Source organism: Protopterus annectens, chromosome 1.part1, assembly GCF_019279795.1.
Source record: "Protopterus annectens isolate FY-2018-M chromosome 1.part1, PAN1.0, whole genome shotgun sequence".
Lineage (NCBI taxonomy): Eukaryota > Metazoa > Chordata > Ceratodontiformes > Protopteridae > Protopterus > Protopterus annectens.
The window spans coordinates 370,842,639-370,864,027 of NC_056726.1; the positions used below are offsets into that span (position 1 = coordinate 370,842,639).

At 44.6% G+C, this 21,389-nt stretch overlaps 1 protein-coding gene across 1 annotated transcript in view; it reads right to left on the bottom strand.

Moving 5' to 3' along the window:
* Nucleotides 1-21,389, bottom strand: part of MYH9 (myosin heavy chain 9) — a 1,134,272-nt gene that overhangs the window by 103,936 nt on the left and 1,008,947 nt on the right. The window contains exons 39-40 of the mRNA XM_044075327.1: nucleotides 2,689-2,812; nucleotides 846-1,054 (exon numbers count right to left, since the gene is read on the bottom strand). Coding sequence (XP_043931262.1) covers nucleotides 846-1,054; nucleotides 2,689-2,812 — 333 coding nt within the window. The remainder of the gene's footprint in view (nucleotides 1-845; nucleotides 1,055-2,688; nucleotides 2,813-21,389) is intronic.

Genomic DNA, 21,389 nt, shown 5'->3' on the forward strand with positions numbered 1-21,389 from the left:
GAAGGGGTACTCGGCTGCCCAAAGCAACTGTAGCAGGAAAAATTTGTCTGACAGTAATGCAAACTTCACTCATGGACTGGCAGCAAGAAGTTTCTAATTTTTACTGCGGTCATACATACCCATAAATACCAACACAGCCTTGGGCATAGGTGAGATGTACAGCACAAGGTGAAGGGAACAACGCTTCTGCAAACTGGCTGGATGAACATTGGCTTTAGCACATGACGTCTCATGAATCAGCAATATTACAACAGTAGATGTCTCATGAATCAGCAATATTACAACAGTGATCTTATGACGAATGTCTTGGATGACTGGATGAGATTCAGATTTACTCTGGGATTGTCTAGTATGACATTCCTGGGTGGAGGTGTGGCCTGAGGAAGGGTAGTGACACAGCATTAATATTTATTAAGACTCAGTAGCTTAAGAATATCAGTTTTTGATTGTAAGGTTCTCTTGGCTGCATAAATAGTGCTTCAAGCATAACAGTTTTTGGAGGAAAAAATTAAAATATAGAACTGCAGTCTTTCAGGTGATGTTGGCTTACCAGCATACATGGCATAATAACGGAGCAAGAAGGACCAACTTCAAGTAAATAAGCCTGACAAATGTAAAGGGAAGGACATTCAACTGCTGAATGAAAAGCTGCACTGAACAAACACTATGTAGTGAAAAAACTCAAGGGAAGAAACACTAAGAAATGTCCTGAAAGGCATATACCCCATTAATATGCAACTATTGGCACATGCAATTTTGCAACAGAAAATCTACATAACTTTACCAATAAAAACATAATGCAGTACTAAATTTGCTACTAAGAGGAAGGGAGGTGGGACACCTACTTGCTCTCAATATCTAATTGTTCCTCCAATTGTGCAATTTTAGCCTCCAAGGCCGTCATGTTAGCTTTGAATTTGTTCTTCATCATATTTTCCATTTCTTGCAGCTTAGCCTTCAGCTCTTTGTTCTGTCGGTCTAACTGTTGACGTGCATTCTCACTCTTCTGGGCATTGCTGCGCTCAGCAGTTAGCTCAGCTGTCAGCGAGTCCACCTAGCAAATAAATAAAATTACATTAGCCAATATTAAGCAGGTTTAACCAATTAAGGTGGCTAGTTTTTAAATGTTGCTCAAAAAGATTGGGCTGTAAAAGCATCATATGCAAACAATTTTTAGCACCATAATCTTAACACATTAGGCCGTACTTCATGATATTCTCCCAACACCAGGTAACACTTTCCACAGTTAAAAAAAAAAATCAACCAACCTTGTGCAGTTGGATATCTATAGTTCACACCACACATACAACGTTTACTTAAAGGTGTGCGCTCATCTGAGTGACATGTATATATATTTCACTCTGTTGCCCACTTTGAGGGGATCAAACTTTAAACATCCTATCACCTGACCCTGCCTCTGCGACAATGTTACACCATTGTATTACTGTTCATGCAGTCAGGACTTTTCAATGGAATTGGACGCAAGCTACCTTTAATCCTACCTTTTCACAAGAAATTCCCAGACACAATGGTTAGCCAGTTTACAGCAATAGTTACAAGAATATTCTGTATACCCACATGAACATGAAAAAGGTATTAGGTACTGTTATGCTCTCATGTAACAGCTGGCATGAACACAAAGCTACTACAAACAGCTGGCATATTGTTTTTTGCTAATGAAGCAGCAAAGCATATACTACAGTGTACTTAATGTTTATAGAATTCTAAATAACCATGGCAAACGTCAGTGTTTTCCCTTTCAATGGATTTTTTTTCTTAATTACAAAACAAACTTGCTCAGCAGAACTAAATGGTTCACCCTCTACTAAAAAAACGCAGGAATGGACCCCAAATGCAGCAATGTAATGCAAATATTCAGCTTTACAGATCTGCCTCCAGATTTTAGCACACACTGTCGCACTCTAAGGTTTGGTGAGGCTAACCCAGGCCTCTGAGAAGAGATCCAGATTCTGTAAAATCTGACACTTTTTTTTCTGTCTGCACTTCAGAGCAGGAGCATGTCTACAATGGACTAGTGGTAAAGTTTTAGTTAAATGAGGACAGGATGCAACTGGGTGGTATGGGGTAAACACTGGAAAGTGACCTGTCCAATTTGAAACTGGTTCAGAGTATGAATGATGGGTTGGTTCCGAGTTGTACCATATATCTTTGTGGAAGACTGAGGCTCTGACTTACAGGTATTAATGTGCAAATAAGACTTCACAAGTATAACGTCAATTCTTAAAAAGATGCTCTCCAACTGAGCTCAGGAAAACCAATCACTTTTGGGCTCAAATTCTGATGCACAAAAAAGTAGGAGACTGGCATAGCATTTAATTGCTGCCTCTCACTGCTTGGTTCTGACAGTTCAGGTCTTGACTATAGTACCTTCACTGTAGAGTCTGGACAAACAGTGTCCACATGGGCTCATACCAAGTAATCCAGTTTTCTTCAACATCCTAAATACATACAGTAGATGAACTAAATTGCCAGCAGGGACAGAGTGAATAAGTGTGTGTGCACCCTACAAATGGCCACTACCCTATTTAAGACTAGTTCACAGCTTTGAGCTGACTTGTCAGTATAGGCTCTTACTCTCCACAACCCTGAAATGGATTAATCAGGTTCCTGGAAAAAGAATGAACTGATGAAACTAGACTACATTTAAATAAACCAGAAAGACCTTACCTGAAGACCAGATTTCTTAAGCCTGTCATTGACCATTTCCATGTTGCTTTGCTCTTCCTCTAGTTCTTCCTCTAGCTGAGCAATCCTGGCTTCCAAGCGTCTCCTTTCCTCCACAGCAAGGGTACTAATCATAAAAATAAACATTTAGCTTTAGGCTAAAACCAGATAGATATTAAAATACAGCCTGTCTTCTGTCCATCCAAAGAAGCAATCAACAAACAAGTGAAGGCTGCAGGAATTTAAACATGCATAGCCTGCCTGAAGTTCATTTAACTTGCTCACTGTGATACAAGCTTAGAAAATAAATTGCACAGCTACAAGACTTCAAACTAGAAACTTACTTTTATAGACTGAATTATTCACTGCAGAACCACCAATGATATGCAAATGGCACATGCAAGTCCAATCCAAATAACCACCAAACTAAGCTCAAAGTTATAGCTTAAACCACCGAAGTAGTTTAGTGTTGTGAAAGAATAGCAGTGTAAAATCTAACCATAGATGTCCTTTTCTTCCATCCTCGTCTCTCCCTTAACCTTCCCTCTGGAAATACCAAATATACCCCACCACCCCCGCTATACTAGAACATAGATCCTTAATGATCTATGGCAGTGAGCTCAAACAATATCCCAGGACACCTAAACAGCATGAAACATGCCATCAGGCCCCTCAAACTGTTAACTATAGCCTCCAAACAGGATTTATGCCTGTTTAAAGCATTTACAGTGTTTCTTGTTAAGTTACTGTTCTGTTGAAAAAAAGCAAAAAAAAAAAAAAATATATCCTTGTTTCCCACCTTTTCTGAACTAGAGTAGTCCAGATTTCAGGTTTTGCTGAATTCTGGGCTGTGGTACAAGTTTCTGTGTTGCCCATATCCTTACTTAGATTAGATAGGAGGAAGCTTCTCTGTTCACCAGTAAGAGTGGGGAGCTTTGAGCAGCCTATCTGACCCTGGAGGAGTGGTCTCAGCCCAGTAACTAGTAGCTTATTGGCCGTTTTGGGCTAATTCCCATCTCTTTCAAGCTCCCTGCGTTAAAACCCACATTTGTGCACTGCACAGCGCTGTTTAAGGTGGTTTAAAGTATTCCCGGCTCCACAAAGTCTGTTCTTCAACTTTTTCCCTTAGAACTAGTCTAACTCTCAAAGTAAGCACTCTACCTCCCTTCTACAACCCAGCACTTGCTCAAATTATTTAGTAAGCACTAACAAACTATAACACTAGACCCACTTTTACTACCCAGAAGTACAAGGCTCCTTATTCGTCCATTCCGGACAGACAATAAATCAGTTTTTTTTTTTTTTTATAAAAAAAACTATCCAGGCATGTCCAAAGTGCAATTTCAGGTATACTCTCCAGTCCAGCTGGTGAATCTGGGAATCTTGAGGCAATGTTACAATTGCCTTATGTACACAGACAACCCTCTCCTCCTTCCAACAAACTCAAATATATGTGAGATGCAACTATAACAGCAAAACTGGAGGTCGAGCTCTCTCAAACCAAGACTGGTAGAGTCAGGAGGAGAAGGAAACCACTCACACCACACAACCAGTCTCACCATAGACCAATCGCATCAGCAAACATGACAAACTCACAAAAACATACTCGGGAGGCTCTAAATAAAAATCTACCAAAGCAGCAGAGACCTCCAAAGCAGACATCCAAATAACCACTACCCCACAACAACTTTCATGCATCACATACTGCACAAAGTCAGTGTGCCACACAAATGCAGCCCATAAGGCTAAATAACACACCTAATACACTAGTAATAGGAGACTATTGTCAGTCACACTACTGCTCAACAGCTCAACAGACTGAACAAGGACACTAAGCTGCCTGTCAGGTGCCAGGATCCGCCACATAACACAAGCATTCAGGTCACTCCACAGCAGGTACAAATAAGACGGTCATTGTCCATGTTGGTGTGAATGACCTGAGACGTACCTCCCTGGACCACATGGAGAGACAGAGGAGCTCTATGATCATGTAGCCCAGGCCGGTATGACCCTGACCCTGAATAGCAACTTGCCCTCACCAAGAATGATGCCACAGTATAAAGACAAAATTATCACTTTTAACAATTGGCTAAGCTATTGGTGTCATTCAAAGGGGATCCAGTGTCTGTCAGCCTGGGATGACATGCTTGACAAGCCATGTTGCTTCGCCAGAGACGGCTTGCACCTGTCACCCTTAGGCTTTTGAATACTGGCTAAGGCTCTTGCAACCCCCATAGTGCCTTTTTTAGGCAAGGCTCAAAAGACAAACCCACCTCCATAGACAATACCAGAAACAAAAAACTAAGGATAATGCTATTCAATGCCAGAAGTCTAAACCTCAAGATGCACGCACTCAAGGCACTCCTCAGTATGGAGAAAATAGATATATGTGCAGTAACAGAAACCTGGTTCAAGGCTCCAGAGAGCACCCCAGCACTACCAGGACTCAACTCATACCATACTTTTCGGCCCCAGAACTCGGACCGAAATACTAAAGGTGGGGGAGTATCCATCTTCATCAAGGATACCCACATCTCCAGGTTAGTGGCACTGCACGAGACCCTCCATGAGCAACTAACAGTGGGCAAAACTGCTTTTCAGTTTGTAGCCTGCTACAGATCACCCACCTTGTCTCAGGACCCCCACTCGGCATTCCTGAGAACATTGGAGAATATGAATGTCTTATCAAACACCATGATACTGGGGGATTTCAACTACCAAACATTGACTGGGAAAACTACTCAAGTCCCAACTTTTTTGTCCAATGGTTCCTGGAGTTTATAAACTCAAATGCCATGGAACAACTGGTGACCACTCCCACAAGAGGGGACAACATATTGGACCTGGTCATCACCAACATGGGGGATCAGTGTTCCACACCAGAGGTAAACCCCTTGTTGGCAAGATCAGACCACAAACTAATCACAATGGGCATCCACATCCCGACCCCACCACCAGCCAAGGAAACCACTGTGAAAAATCTCTCAAAAGCAAACTTCATACTTCAAGACCGAGGTGGAAAGTTTCAAAGCCCCCCGGGCAAATGGAAATGCTATCCAAACCGCAGAATCCTTTACAAATGCACTCTAGCACCTACAGGAATGCATGGATCGTGCCATCCCAAGTAAAACCAAGGCTCACTCTTCCAAAAACAGGAGACCAGTCTGGTGGAACCCGGCCATAAATAAGCTATACAACAGGAGGAGGAAACTATTACATGACAGATTAAAATCCCAAAAAGGGAAGGCATCCCTGATCAGTATTAGCAAGAAACTTTGCTCCATCATAAAAACATCAAAGGCTAACTTTGAAAGAAAAATCGCCAAAGACTCGTTCTTTAGCTACGTCGAGTCTGGGTGGCAACTCTCAGATCTGCTCTGAGCTGGTGCAAAATGGCACAAAATACACTGAACCCACTGACATTACCAACATCCTTGGTAGACAGGTTCAGTGCACTTTACCCCCCCCCCCCAAAAGGGCCCGTCTATCCCAGAAGAAAGCAGTCCCCCAGACATCAGACACAGGTGAAAGCAGCTCTTTCCAAAGTAAAAAACACAGCATCAACAGGACCAGATGGTATCCCGGGCTGCGTCTTACACGAGCCCAAAAAGAACTAAACCCTCACACAAACTCACTGTTCCAACTCAGCCTTACCACAGGTTACATACTCAAAGAATGGCATGCAGCAACAGTAATCCCACTCCACAAAGTTGGCGCCACAACGGATCCCGGGAACTATCGCCCCATAAGCCTGACTAACCTGGTCTGCAAGGCTATGGAGCGCATCATCATGGATCGCATAAACAAAGACATTGGCAACCTCCGGACACTGGACCCTACCCAATTCGGCTTTGTTAAAGGCAGATCTTGCCTCCTAAACCTAGTTGACTTTTTTGAAATAACTACCAAAGCCATAGATGAGGGAAAGGTAGTCCACACAGCCTATCTCGACCTCGCAAAGGCCTTCGACACAATACCCCACTCTGGCATCATAAATAAGCTTACCAGTTTAAATATCAACCCATATGTCACAAAATGGGTTGCAATCTGGCTCAGGGATAGAACTCACATGGTCAGAGTTGCGGGTGCCATGTCCGACTCTAAACCGGTTACAAGTGGTGTCCCACAGGGCTCAGTCCTGGGACCCCTCTTGTTTGGTATATACTTCTCTGAGGTACTGTGGCTGACCAAGTTCGCAGATGATTGCAAGCTGGGAGCCATAATCGACTCTCCAGCCGACACAAGCATCCTCCAAGAAGGGTCTTACAGAGACGGATACCTGGTGTCAGAACCATGGCCTCAAGCTAAATGCCAAAAAGTGCATAGTTATCCCCTTTGGGAAAAAACAAAGTACCCACAAACTACCACACAGGAGGTAATCCATTAAGTATGGAAGTAATTAGGGATCTGGGAACCCAAGTAGATAGTAACTTCTCCTTTGACAATCACATTGCCAAAGTGGTTAGAAAAACCTTCTATATAGCTCACCTAATCACAAAAGGGTTCACATCTAGATCAAGAGGTCACTGTGCCCCTCTACTCATCGCTCATCAAGCCCTTAACAGAGTACAATGCTCCATTTGGGATGAATCTTATCAGACACCTGCAACAGCTGGAGACACCTCAAAAGTACCTCACCAAGAGGATCGTGGGCCTCAAACAGATGGCCTATGCTACTCTACTAAAGAAACTACAACTCTACTCAGTTGCTTACCGCCTACTCAGAGGCGATCTCTTCCTGACGTACAAGGCCATGTCTAACCGGAATTGATGGACATGATCCACCTCAAGAAAGCCAAATCCAACACACTCCATGGATTTAAACCTCAGCACAACAATAAATAGGACATGCTGGAGGGACAGATTCATACCCCAGAGGCTTTCCTCGCTCTGGAATAGAATCCCGGTTCTTGTTAGGCAGAGCCCCTTGCTGACCCTCTTCAAGAGAAATCTTGATGAGTGTATGGGAAATTGTAAATTTACTCCTGGGATCACTTCTATGGCCCTGCTGGACAGAGGCTCAGGAATCTAGTCTAAAAGGGTGGCGAAAGCCAACATTCTGACTAGGCTTATAAATGCCCTAGGGCAGATAACCTAGTACCTACCTATGAACCTATGAATGCAGATCAACAGTCATCCCTTTGCCCATTCGTGGGCCCTCTACAGATCCTGGAAACTGCAGACAGTACAGTTGAGTGCACTTACCATAAATGTAGATGTTTGAGTGTATTCACTATTGCAGTCATCATATTTGGGTTATCCCTGCCAGGGTAAGCCCTCAGTTGACCCGAATACCTGCGTTGGTTGCTGTCGCTTGAGGACTGATGTGAGGTCATCATGAGTATAAAATAAGGTAGCCGATGCCATTACATCAGTTCTTGCCCTAACCTGTCAGGAGCCCCCAAAGTAGGAGGCCAGGTTCTGGTGACAGAACCCCACCAGTGGAAAATAAATACCAATATGTCCCTTGTAAGGAAAGGAGAACAAGGAAGGAAAGGAAGAAAAAGAGAAAAGGGGGACGGAGGGAGAGAAATCAGGACTGCAACAGTAATACACACTGACATCTACATTTATGGTAAGCGTACACAACTGTACTGTGTTCTTTGTGTTTCACTGTTGTAGTCATCACACTTGGTTAGATTCCCAAAGCTGAGGAAATGGGTGGAGGCAGTCAAGGAAACTAGGGGCTGGCTAGTATGTCCTGCAAGATTGCAAAGGCGAACCCTGCCCTGTATTTGGAGAAGAGAGGCAGGTTGTAATGCTTGGTAAAAGTATGAACAGATGTCGAGGATGTTCCTGGTGGGGAAAGCTGCAGAGGTGGAGGCTGCTCTAGTGGAGTGTGTCCTGACCCCCCTTGGCGGAGGCTTACCATGTGGTTTGTAGCTGAAACGGATGCAGTGTGCTATCCATTTGGAAATGGTTTGCTTAGAGATGGCTTTGCCTTCTGCCTCTGTAGCAAAGCTAACCAGCAGCTGATAAGATTTTCTGAAGGATTTAGTCCTGTCCAGATAGTATCTGGGCTGTCTGTGCAAATCTAGAGTGTGAAGAATCCTTTCCCCCTTGTTCTGGGATTAGGAAAGAAGGTGGGCAAATGAAAGGATTGGCTGAGAGCCACACTGGACACCACCTTGGGCACAAAGGATGGGTTAGTTCTGAGGGATACCCGGTCTGCATGGAAGATGAAAGGTTCCACAGCCATGAGTGCTTGCAGCTCAGACTCTTCTGGCTGAAGCAATGGCCAGAAGGAATGCTGTCTTCCAGGAGAAAAATTTTAGCTCTGCAGAATAAGCTGGTTCGAAAGGAGGCAAGGTGAGCTTTTCCAAAACAAAGTTAAGGTCCCAAGCTGGCGTTGGTGCCCTTCTGGGGGGCATCAAGTTGCTAGCCACTCTGAGGAACGGTTTGATCAAAGGGTGTGAGGAAAGGGGCTGCTCAGTGGGAAAATGAGCAGAAATAGCAGAGGCATGAATTTTTTTTATAGAGGAGAGAGAGGCCACTGTGTAGTAGGTCAGCTAAGTAATCCAGGATGAAAGGGATGGAGGGCTGTGCCATATTGGCCCCCTTAGCCTGGATCCAGGTGCAGAACCTTTTCCATTTATCTGCACAAGACTTTCTGGTGCTAGGGCATCTGGCCTCACGGATAACGTCCAGAACCAGTTTACTGAGAATGGTAGATTGGCTTATTCCCTAACCCTGAAGCAAACTGCCAAACCGAGCATCCGCAATTGGGGATGCATGAATTCCCCTTCCTTCTGGGTTAGGTTTGGAATCTGAGGAAGATGCCATGGAGGCAGTGGGGACAGGCTGCCCAGCAAGGGGTACGAGTGTTGTCGGGGCCAGTCTGCAGCTATAGGAACGGTCCTTGGTTTTTCCCCCCTTATGAGCAGTACCCTGGGGATGAGAGGTAGGGGAGGAAAGGCATAGGACAAGAGGTTGACCCAGGGGAAGGACAGGGCATCCACTTTCCAAGCCATGCAGTGATGCTCCCTGGTGCAGAATTTGCTGAGCTGATGGTTGGTGTGGGAGGCAAACAGGTTGACCTTTGCGGTTCCCCACTTCTGCGTTAAGGTGAAGGTACTTCAGTTGAGCTGACACTCATGTGGGTCCAAAAGGTTTCTGCTTAATTGGTCTGCCAGGGAGCTGAGAGAGCCTGGTAGGTATTGTGCTAACAAGTGTAGTTGCATGGAAGAGGCTGTGATCCAAAGGGTCATGGCCAGCCTGCATAGAGGGTAGGAGTGAGTTCCTCCCTGCTTGTTGATGTACCACAGCACAGTGGTGTCTGTTTTGATTAGGAGAACCCCTGGAGAGAGAAAAGGGTTTGAAAGCTATCAAGGCATGCTGCACAGCCATCATCTCTTTTTGACTGATGTGCAGGGGGATTTGCTGTGGGCTCCATTGGCCCTGTATGCACCTGCCGTCCATCTGTGGTGAGGGTCTGGGCGGTGGGGGAGAAGGGCAGTCCCTTGTTGTGGGAGCATGCTGTTGCCCAAAGAAATTCCTTTGAGGCAAGGAGTTATAGATAGAAGAGTTTCCATGTCTTGAGTGTTGACACCAAAGGCTCTTTAGGTACCACTGAAGTTTCCTCATATTGCAGGATTTTCCTTGCAGAAGCTGGGCCCTGGGTGGCCAGCTGAGAGAAGTAGGCTGTCAGGAAATTTTGTTTCTCTGCAGTAAGGTATGCCAAATGGGATGCTGTGTCCAGACTTGCTCCCAGGAAGATTATTCTTTGGGTGGGCACCTGTTTTGATTTCTTTTCATTGTGTACCCTCCCTGGTCTTTGCAAAGGCCAGGCACTTGAGCAGCTTTTCCTGGCTGTCTGCTTGAATAAGGCAGTAGTCTAAGTGGGGGTAAATTTGAATATTTCTTTGTCTGCAAAAGGCAATGGCCGAAGTCAGACATTTTATGAAAACTCTGGGAGCAGTACAGAAGCCAAAGGGAAGCGCAGAGAACTGAAAGTGTTGAGATCCTGCCCCGAAGCGGAGATATTTCCTGCACAATTCCCCGACAGGAATGTGGAGGTAGACCTCTTAGATCTAGGGTGGCTGCCAAGCGTCCTTGGACAGCATGGGTAGCAGTTGCTGGAGGGTGAACATTTTGAATTTTGGGATCACCAGGAAGGTGTTTAGAATGGATAAATTTGAGGATGGGGCACCAGGTGCCCTCTTTTCTGGGCACCAGAAAAAGTCTGGAGTAGAAGCCTTGGCCTATCTGTTCTGCAGGAACGTGCTCTACTGTCCTCAAAGAGAGCAGGGGATGGATTTGCTTTTGTGCCTCTGCCTACTGATTTGGTGGTAGATCTGGGAACCCTTTTGGGGTTGGAAGGGTGTGGAAAGAGAATTTGTATCCCTGAGACAATGTTCAGAACCCATTGGTCCTTGGTAATGGTGGCCCAGGTGCTTGAGTCTAAGATAGTTTTCCTCCTGGGGTAAGTGAAGATGGGCAGAGGGGAGGTCGGGAGAAGGCGAGTCACTGTGACTTCTTACCATAAGGGGGTGGCCTAGAATGCCCTGGTTTTGAAGTGGAGGTAGTCCACTGCTTAGATCTCTGCATTCTCTGGGGGCTGCTGCCTGGGGGATCTGTTTCCACAGGGCATAGGCTGGGCCTGTTTACTGGGAGCAATAAAGGACCAGTGCTTGGAGGGACAATGCCTGCTGAATCTAGGGGGGGGCTGGACCTGTAAGAAGTCTGTTTGCATAGATGTTTTTTCTTCCTTTAAGACCTCTTCTGCCTTAGTGCCAAATAAGTTATCTTTGTGCAAGACGGCATCTAACAATTTAGATTTCACATGGTCTGGCAGGGGTTGTTCCTTAAGCCATGCATATCTAATGACAGATCCAGTGACTGCTGCCCTGCAAGAAGCTTCTAGGGCGTCAAAATCACAGTGCAAAGAGTGTTTAGTTACTTGACTTGTAGAAGGCAGTAAATCTTGTAAATCTTTGGATTCTGCCCAAGCAGGTTTGTTTAAGGAGTCCCAAGGTATGTTGCTGACATTTAATCATATGGAACTGATAATTTAGTGCCCTGATGGTCGCTGAGGTGTACTACGTTTTTACCCCATCTGTCCAATGCTCAGGAATCCATCTGAGGGGGTGGGATTCTTAGAGTTTGCTTTAATCCCTTTTGGCCCTTGAGAAATGACCCCTCAGGGTCAGCTTTTGGATTTTTAAAAAGATATTTGTGCGAGTCAGGGACTCTGTAGTACCGGTCTGGTTTTCTGGGAGCAGAAAGTAGGGTGTCAGGCGTCTAGCTGGATTCAAGGAAAAAATCATCCACCACATCCAGGATGGGGGGGGGGAGCAAGGGTCTCTTGTGGAAGATCTATGAATTCCCCAGAGTCTCTCTTTAGACTGAGGGTAGTCCTGACTCTCCCACTGGAAATGCTCCCTTAAAAGTATGCAGGGTTTCCCCAAAGGAAAAATCCTCTTGAGGAGAAGCTGAAGGAATGGATTCCTCTGCATCAGAATCCTCATAAGTGGAGAGGGGTTGCATGTCTTCACGGTCAGATGTGCATCAGATTCATGTGATTCTTGTTCAGACAAAACTACTGGAGACAGATCTCTTCCTTTTAGAGGGGATATCTTGGCTTCAACTACAAATACAATCAGCAGCAGGCAAGAAGCCAAGGTATTAGAACGTTTTACTATTAAAGAAGTTTTGTCCTGCCAGTGCTGTTTCTGTTTCTGATTGTATTTGAGGTTGAAGGTTTTTGTTTATGTTTGGATAGGTAGCTTGGCTTCCCCTGATCAGCATAAGGCTTTCCGCCATTTTAACTATTTACGACTGAGGCAAGGTAGCAGGTGCCTGAGAGTGGGTAGTCGGTTTCTTTTGTGTGGTTCGAAACCTGGGCCTAAGGAACTCTGTTTTTGAAAGAACTGTAGTTGCAAAAGACGTCAGTTTGTGTCGAGATTCGGTGGTGCGAAGGACTTCCTTGGAAGCCGGTGCCTGGTCAGCAGCTCTGAACCCATCCAAGATAGAGACAACCCCAGGATCCTTAGACGAAGCATTTTGTGGCATACTGGACTCCAAAAGGGTCACAGTAGAGGCCTGCAAATCAACTAAAGCAGACACCAGGGGCTGCGAAAGCGCCTCACTGAGTACCGTAGGCCTGATGACTAGCTTAATAGAAGCATCGTCAGTAGGTTTGGACCTGTGCGGTCTTTTATCTTGATGTTTTTTGGAAGATCTGCTGGCATTAGAGGACTGTAAACAAAAATATCTGGCTACAATAAGGGCCCGACTGATAGTTCTGGCGTTGAACAAAGCACAGAAGCAATAGGGGACGTAGTGTTCTGGGCCTAGACAAGTGACACAGTAAGAGTGGAAGTCTGTGAGGTATTTGCTTTCCACAGGTGAGACAATTAACATTTTCTGACATCGGTGAGTGCAAGAAAAATGGATCCCCAACGGGGTACTTCACATTAGAAGACTTCAACTTCAGTTTGGAAACAAAAACACAAATAGTGGCCAACCAGCACCCGTGCGAACTGCTTCTGGCTCCACGGCAAGAAAGACTGATGTAATTGCGTCAGCTGCCTTAATTTATACTCCTGACAACCTGACGTCAGTCAAGCGACAGCAACTGATGCAGAAATACTAAGTCTCTGGTATTTGGGCCAGCCGAGGTCTACCTTGGCAGGGATAACCCAAATGTGATGACTGCAACAGTGAAACAAAAAACATCTACAAGTCTCAATTGTCTCATATGCAAAGCCATGGGAAGAATCATGGAAATTAACAAAAATGACATAGGAAGCCTTCAGTCACTGGACCCAAGCCAGTTTGGTTTCAAGGGCAGGTCAACCTTGTGGACTTCTTTGAGAAGATCACCAAAGCAATGAATGAGGGCACAATGGTTTACACAACCTACCTTGACTTGGCCAAGGCATTTGACAATACCGCACACACAGGCATTGACAAACTCAAGAGGTTGGGTGAAAACCCTTACATTATCTGGTGTACAGCCAAGCTAGCTCACATGACCCAGCAAGTTAGAATTGGGGTTTTCATTTCTACAAAAGTGGCTAGTCACAAGCAGAGACTCTCAGGGATTTGTCCTGGGACTGCTCCTTTTTGGCCTTTACTTCTCTGAAGTCAAAGCTAATATCAATGACCTTTGGCTGAGTACATTTGCAAATTATTGCAAATTAAGAGCAGTTATAGAATCTCCTACCAACAAAAATAAATAAATGGTATCAGAGCCAGGGACATCCTAAACACCAAGAAATGCATAACCTTAAGGAAGTCATCCACCCCTGGCAACTATTAAACTGACAACACACCCTAAGAGTTGACCCAGTCGTCAGGAACTTGGGACACAGGCAGTAACCTAGCCTTTGACCATCATGTGTCTACAGTAGTGAGGAAATCATTATAATGTGCAACTTAAGGTATGGCATCTAGTTCCAAGAAAGTCACTGTTCCACTGTATCTGACATTTATCAGACCTATCATTATGTACAAAGCCCCCTTTGGTATGTACTTAAAGAATCGGAACATCCAGAAACTCCTCACTGAAAATACAGGGTGCAACATTATCCTATGCAGACCTCCTCAAGGCCCTATCCCTAGGTAAAGGGATGTGCAGTCTGCATCACTGCAGTGGCCTCGCCCCCATTCCTGCTTTGAAGGTTCAATCCATCAGCTTACTGTAGCAAACACTCACCTCTAAGCTGGATATTTGCATACCAGCCCCTCCTCCTAGGAAACTGCATAGTAAGCATTTGGCTTATCCCTGCTGCAAAATATGCACCCCCATCCAACTCTGCCAGCTCTGTCAGTCACCCAAACCACTAACTGATCCAGAGTTGCCTGGCCTGCAGTCAGGGCTTTATCCCTCTCTATGCCATAAGAGATGGCTTTGAATCTCTCCATCTTACCACCAGTAGAAAGATCCTCAAATTAATTTCTTCTGGCAATATAAATGAATTCCAGGAGAAGAAAAAAATGCAGACACTGGGGGAAGGAAGGCAAATTCTACAACTCATCCTTCCACTTTGTCTCACCTTTTCTACTCTGTGTAAATAAAGTTTCCAGTTTCTGGGCCTGTGCAGCCACTAATCACTGGTTAGAAACAGGCTCAGTACTCTGCTCAAACACTGACCTCTGTCTACAGCAGACTTGCCTATGATCTTTTAAAGCAAGTAGTCATGGTCTCAACATTGCTTGCTTTAGCAAGGTGTTAAACACAATTAGTGGAAAATAACTGATTAAATCAGCTTTAATCTAGAAAATGGAGGCAGGAGAACCAAATAAGCAGGAAAAGGAAATGGACACAGGGCCTAGATGTCCCTACTGTCACACAAAGCTCTTTGATAGGAGCAAATATCCTCTTAAAGGTAAACCTATGGCCTTATTTGAAAGATACACATTAGAGAAATCTCATTTAATGTTTCCCCCAAAAAAAAAAAATTCAAACACTGGCATTTTTTTTTTAATTTAGGGAATCCTTTTAGTTCCTATGGCAACGAGATGCTATTTTCACTGAAGTCATGCAGAAAAGTACAGACTTAAAGTCATGTTAATCCCCTAGGAAGGAAATTCAAACTGTGTGCCTGCACTGCTTTACCTTTCCTGCAACATCTGCATGGCATAGAGTGCGCCTCCAAAGACTTCTACAACGTGAAGAGAACATTTAAAAAAATTGAAACTCACCGAGCTATCAGAAATAAACTCTTACTTACCCATACCCTTTCAACCTCTTAGATCAAGAAATCTGGACAAAGCCATAAATAGGGGGACAAAAGACCCAAAATAATAATTCAAATATTGCTCTTAAACTCGTTAGAACAGGTTTTGCATTAACATGAACTTTCTGAATGGTGTGAAGTCTGAAAATCAAATGCCAGTCATTAATTTTGGAGTTAAATCCTGAAAGAATTGCCAATAACTTGCCAGAAAATCAAACTTTTGAGTAAGAGACCAAAAATAAGAGTAAAAAATCTGGACTGTCGAGAGATACGACTCACTTCATTGCCATTCACAGAAGCAGTATGTGTCACCCAACACTTTCCTTAGACACCATTACATCTGCTGGAATGCTCAGACTTAAGATTTTCTTCAGATAAGCACCACCATAGAGTGGCATGTTAACTGACCCTAGACTACCTTAGACCCCAAGACTACCTTAAAGACCCCCCCCACTTTTTTAAAAGGAATGCAGAGTAACTCAAAAGATTTTCCTATCTTTAGTACTCTCTAGTCTCCTTGACAGACTTCTGGTAATCTCTCTGAAGAAAGTCTTATCTGCTGCCATTCGGCTGACAGTACTTCTGGCAGTAACAGCCTAAAAAAATTTCATGAACTCTGCAGACACCCTCAACTGCATCTGTGCTTTTTTTTAGGGGGGGGGGTGACCTATGCTTTGAAGAAAGTTGGGAGGGAAGAAAGTGAAAGATGTGGAAGGTTTTGCTTAACAGTATTTCAAAAGGTGGGAAAGCTGTGGTGGCTGCATTACTCAGAGGGCAAAGACCCTTCAGACCCAGCTTCATAGACTAATTTCCATTTAAAACCATGACTTTAAAGCTGTCTATACTACCCAAGAGAATGGCTAACAAATGCCCTACTGAACACTACTGCAGTATTCCTCATTAGGGGGTTATCACTGCTTATGTTTGGCTCAGGAACCAAAACTTTACCTGTCCAGGTTCATACATCTGATGTGACTTCAGTTCATAAGCGTAGGGGTATAAGCAGACAGTCCTCAGACCATCTCCACCCAGTGGCCTGAAGGCTCCAGAGAGACTGGTCAGCTAAGGGGAGAAGCATGAAGTGGCACAGAAACCAACTCAGCTCTGGGATGCTGTCCACAAGACAGGGACAGACGCAGGAGAAAAGCAGAAGAAAACTGCTGAGAGGAAGGAGGGTGTAAAGAAATACTGCAGTGATCAGAAGGATATCAACGGTTATCCAAGTTATTACACAACTGTACTACGTTCTGACAGAAATCTCCGGTGCAGTATTCTAATCATTGGAGGATTCCCAGACCACAAGGGAATGCAAGGGTGGTTGGTTAGCAAACTGCATAACTGTCCAAGAGGCTTGAAAGGATGACCTAATGAAGGCAGCTATGGATCTTGAAGCAGGCCTCAGTCCTGCACTGTTTAGTGAAGGTATGGACAGAACACCAGGTAGGAGCTTCCAGTATGGTCCTGGCATCCACCCCTTTCTAGAAAACCCCACAGGATGCTACTGGCTTTGTAAAATGAGCTAGTGGGCATGAAGTCAGGGACTTGCCATGCAGAGGATAAAGATGGCCTTGGAGATCCAGCTTGCAGTTATTTACTTAGATACTGGTTGGCCCAGTTTTCAGTCCAACGTGGTGATGAACAGTTCAGGTTTTCAAATGTTGTTTTTGTCCAAACAGAATCTTAAATTTCTGTGAAAAAGGAGTGTGGAAAAGCCTTTCCTCCTGGTCCTGTGGACTCGGAAAAAGGAGATTCATGGTCTGGTTGAACGACAGCTCAATCACTGCTTCAAGCATGGATGAAGGATTGACCGTCAGGGTCACCATGTCTTTGTGAAAAAGAGAGAGGGTGGAATGGCTCAGGTCTGAAACTCTCCTAGCTGAAGTAACAGTCAGAAGCAGAATAGTTTTCCAGGTGCTGAACTCTATTTGTTGAGGCTGCTGGTTCAAAAGGAGGTAAAGTAAGCTTTTTCAGTAAGAAGCTGAGGTCCCAAGGAGGGGGGGGTATGGGTTTCTTTGGTGTTAAGATACAGCACCCCTTTACGGTACAACTTGACTTTAGGTCTGAACAGAGGACTGAAGGATAAAACAAGCAGTGATGGCCAACAAGTGTGTTTTGATGAAGAGTAGGGAAGACCTCTGAGCTCACATTTTAGTACAGAAGGAACCGGAATTGTCGGGGTTCCATCCATTCCAGTGGTACCAAGGAAAATCTCTTCCATATGGCTACGCAGGATTTTCAACTGGTGTGTCTGACTTCCAGTAGAACCTCAATTACATCTTCAGAAAAGTGGTGCCTGTAAGGAATTAGAAATCATCCAAAGGGTTAGGGTTTAGGGATGAAAGGCTGGGGTGTAGTAGTGACCTGCCATGTAACAATATCAGGTTGTAGTAGCAGTTTTAGTGGTTCCCCTCTTTTTCATCTAACAAGGGCAAGTACAACAGTGTCCCACTTACCATAACTGCAGATGTTGAAGTAGATCAGTGCTGTACCAATTCTTGGGTCTTCCTACCATGCAGATGCCCAAGACTGGATGAATTTCCAGTGTCTTTACATCGTCCTTAGCCAACAGACCTCCACAGACATTGGACATCAGGGTAAAAGGGTGCCCATCTCCATGTTCTGGTCTTTCCAAGCATTGAATGGGTAGTCTGATGCTCAAGGACGGCATGACCTCCCCAGCCGTCTGGATTTATGCAAGGAAAAGAACATAGGTGGAGATGGGAATGATGGAAATAAGAGGAACATCTGCAGAACAATAATTCCCTTAACCCTTGCATTCAGCAAGGGGAAAACAGGGGATTGTAGAGTGGGAGTATGTACTGCAACACTGACATAATAACATCTACAAATATGGTAAGTGGACACAAATGTACTACGTACTTTGTAATCAGTGTTGCAATACGGATTATTGGGAGGACTCCCAAAGGTAAAAGTTGGGTGGTGGGGCATCCATGCGACCCGTAACATGATTTTGCAAAACAGCAGTAGCAAAACCTGTTCTGGCTCTGGAGATATTGCCTAGACTAGTGTTTTTTAGATGTGTGCACTGAATTTCATGCGGCTGCCTCTAGGATGGCTTAGGCAGAGGGACTCCCTTGACGAAAGCTGTGGTAGCTGCCCCATGGCCGGTGCATTGGGCTTTAACATGCACAGGTAAATCTTTTTCATGGTATAACAGAACTTACAGTTGGCTACCCCTTTTGAAATGGTTTGAAAACCGGCCTCCTTTGCCCACTGCAAAACCCACCAGTAATCATTCTGCTCTACTAGGGTTTTTTGTCCTGTCTAGATAGTACCTGAGCTACATGTCCACATCCAGGGAGTGGAGAACTTGCTCTGCCCTGTGGATATGGGAAGATGACTGGTAAGTGGATAGCCTACCTATCGAACACTACCTTGGGCATAAAGGATAAGTTTGTTCTGAGGGTGAACTATTCCTATGGAAGACAGTGAAAGGTCCTTTACACGAGGGCTTGCAGCTCAAACTCTCCTAGCTAAGTTATTAGCTAAGTGGTCTTCAAAGTCAGCATCTTTAGCAAGGCAGTGGCAGCAGTTCAAAGGGGGCAAGGTTAATTTTTCTAAATTTAAAACCCATGCCAGAAAAGGGTTTCTTCTGTGTGCTCTCAAATGAATCACCTCTATGTGGGGGTATGAGAAGACTGGTAGGGCACTGTGAAGGTAAGATGATATAGCAGATGCATGTACCTTAATGGCGAAATAGGAAAGTTGGTCTAAACAGGCTTGACAGATACTACAAAACTGAGTGAAGTCTGCCCGAAAAGGGTTCATGTTTTTGGTACAACACCAGTTGGTAAATCTTTTCCATTTTGACAGGTATGATTTCCTGCTATTGGACTTGCTTGCTTCCCTTAGAATGGAACACATCTTCAGGAAAACTGTTTCACTTGTATTTGGATGTGTTTAACAGGGGTGATCTGAGGTTGTCCAGCCATGACTTCAGTTGAAACTTCAGTAGTCAGGGAAGACAGGGTGTCTCCCTTGAGACTCACTGTGCAGACGTCAGAAGCAGAGGCCTGCTAAGCAACCTCAGACTCAACAGGCATATGCACAATGGCAGTATTCACAGGTAGGTTGGGGACCCTGGCGGCCTCCCAAGGGGGTGTATCAGTGGTTTCAGGTCTAGGAGTTGCAGGGGGGCTGCAAAGCCACCTCACCAGGGTCATCTGTCAACTTGTAACCTAGAGTTGCAGCAGCTTTCAGTAACATCAGCATACTTGGCCTATTTGTCTTTCCTTTTATTCTGGAATGCAGCTAGCAGTCACCAGTTTGCAGAGGCCCTGCAGTAGTAGAGGACTGAGATGCCACTGGGGAAGTCAGAAAGATGACAACTCCATATGGAATGCTAATACCTCGGCCCTACATTTTAGAGTTTTTGCAAGGAACTTTGCAGTCAGAAATGTTGTGTTGAAGCTCCAAGACGACAAAGCAAGTGAAATGGTGGTTTTTCTTCCCACACTTCAAGGAACTGTTGAGTAGTAGTAAATTAGTAGAGAAATTTCTCCAGCAGAGTACGTATATGACTAGAAGGTGTTCTCTGGAAAAATGGGAAGACTGAGTAGATAGAATTTCACATTGTCTTCCACCATGAGAATTCTCTCCTGAGAAAAGGAGAGAGAGGAATTACTGTGTCTAGAGAGCAAGTGTTTTGGACCAAACTGTTTTCAGGTACCACTGGATTTTCCTTACATGCAGTCAGGCTAGAGGGAGCATTGACATAGTTGCTGCCATGAATCTCAGGGACCCTTAGTATCTTCCCTGCTGAGCACTGGACAAGGGAGACAAGGCCGTTAAAGTAATCTGTAAGGTTCCACACTTTCCTGAGGCAAATAGGCCTGCATCCTAATGTTCAGTTTGCAGCCCTGAAAAACTAGGTCCCGAGTTGGCTGCGAGAGGGGGGGGGGGTGTAGGTGGGACATCTTGTAGGTGATCATGAACCCTGACTGAGAGGAGGACAACTAAACTGGAGGTGTTGCACTAAACTGGAGGTGTTGCAGAAGTACCCATGGTGAGGAAGCTTGGATTAGCAAGTCATCCAAGCAGGGAAAAAAATCTGAATTCCCTGGGTTCAACAGAAGGTAATTACTGGTGAAAGGTACTTTGTGAAAAGCTTTTGGGCTGTGGAAAGCACCAAAGGTAAAGCAGTAAACAAAGTGAGATGACCCAGTACAAAATCCAAGGAATCTCCTGCAAAGGGAGCAAACGGGTATATGGATAGACTTGGTATCTCGACATCTAAAACATGCTTCAGACAGAAAACAGTAGCAATGTGTGCAGACACAGCATTTTGAGGGATACCCGTTTTATAAAAGTGTTTAGTAAACGGGGATCAAGTATAGGTCTCTCTATTGCCCTTCACTCCTTGGTACTAGGAAGACTGGAGTAAAAGCCTTTTCCCACAAATTCTTAGTTCTATTGTAACTTGTGCATGTAATTCCTGTAAGAATCATGGAAGCACATGGTTATTGGTAAGGGGAGGGGGAGACATGCCAATTAGAAGAGGGAATTCCATCTAAGACATGACATAGCCTTTTTTAAAACAAAACACCCACTGCTCTGTGGTAATCTTTTCCCATTTAGAAAGTGTTTGGGTCAGCCTTTTTGAAAAGGGCAGGGGGACCTTGTAGACAGAGATTTGTCACCAAAGGGAGGCCTCCCAGAAGAGTTCTCTGTGGTTTCTTTGGGAATCTCTTTCTGGGGGCCCTCCTGTGTTTGCCTGAGTGGGGTCTTTTGACAAAAAGATGCTGGTTTATTTGGATAATTCCTTTGGTACCTTGGTACAGAGGTTAACAGAAGCAGTCTGCAGTCCTTCGTGGGTTTTTCCCTGTTCTAGGAGGGTTTTGAAAAGGATTAACTGCTTGATGGCCAAACAGGAGATTGTCTAAAGGACAGAGTATAATTTTTGTTTGGTCTTTGGGTTGATTGTGCAACCATGCAAACCTGCAGATGACATAGCCAGTAGCAACTGCTGTGGATGAAGCATTTATTACAATCATAACTACT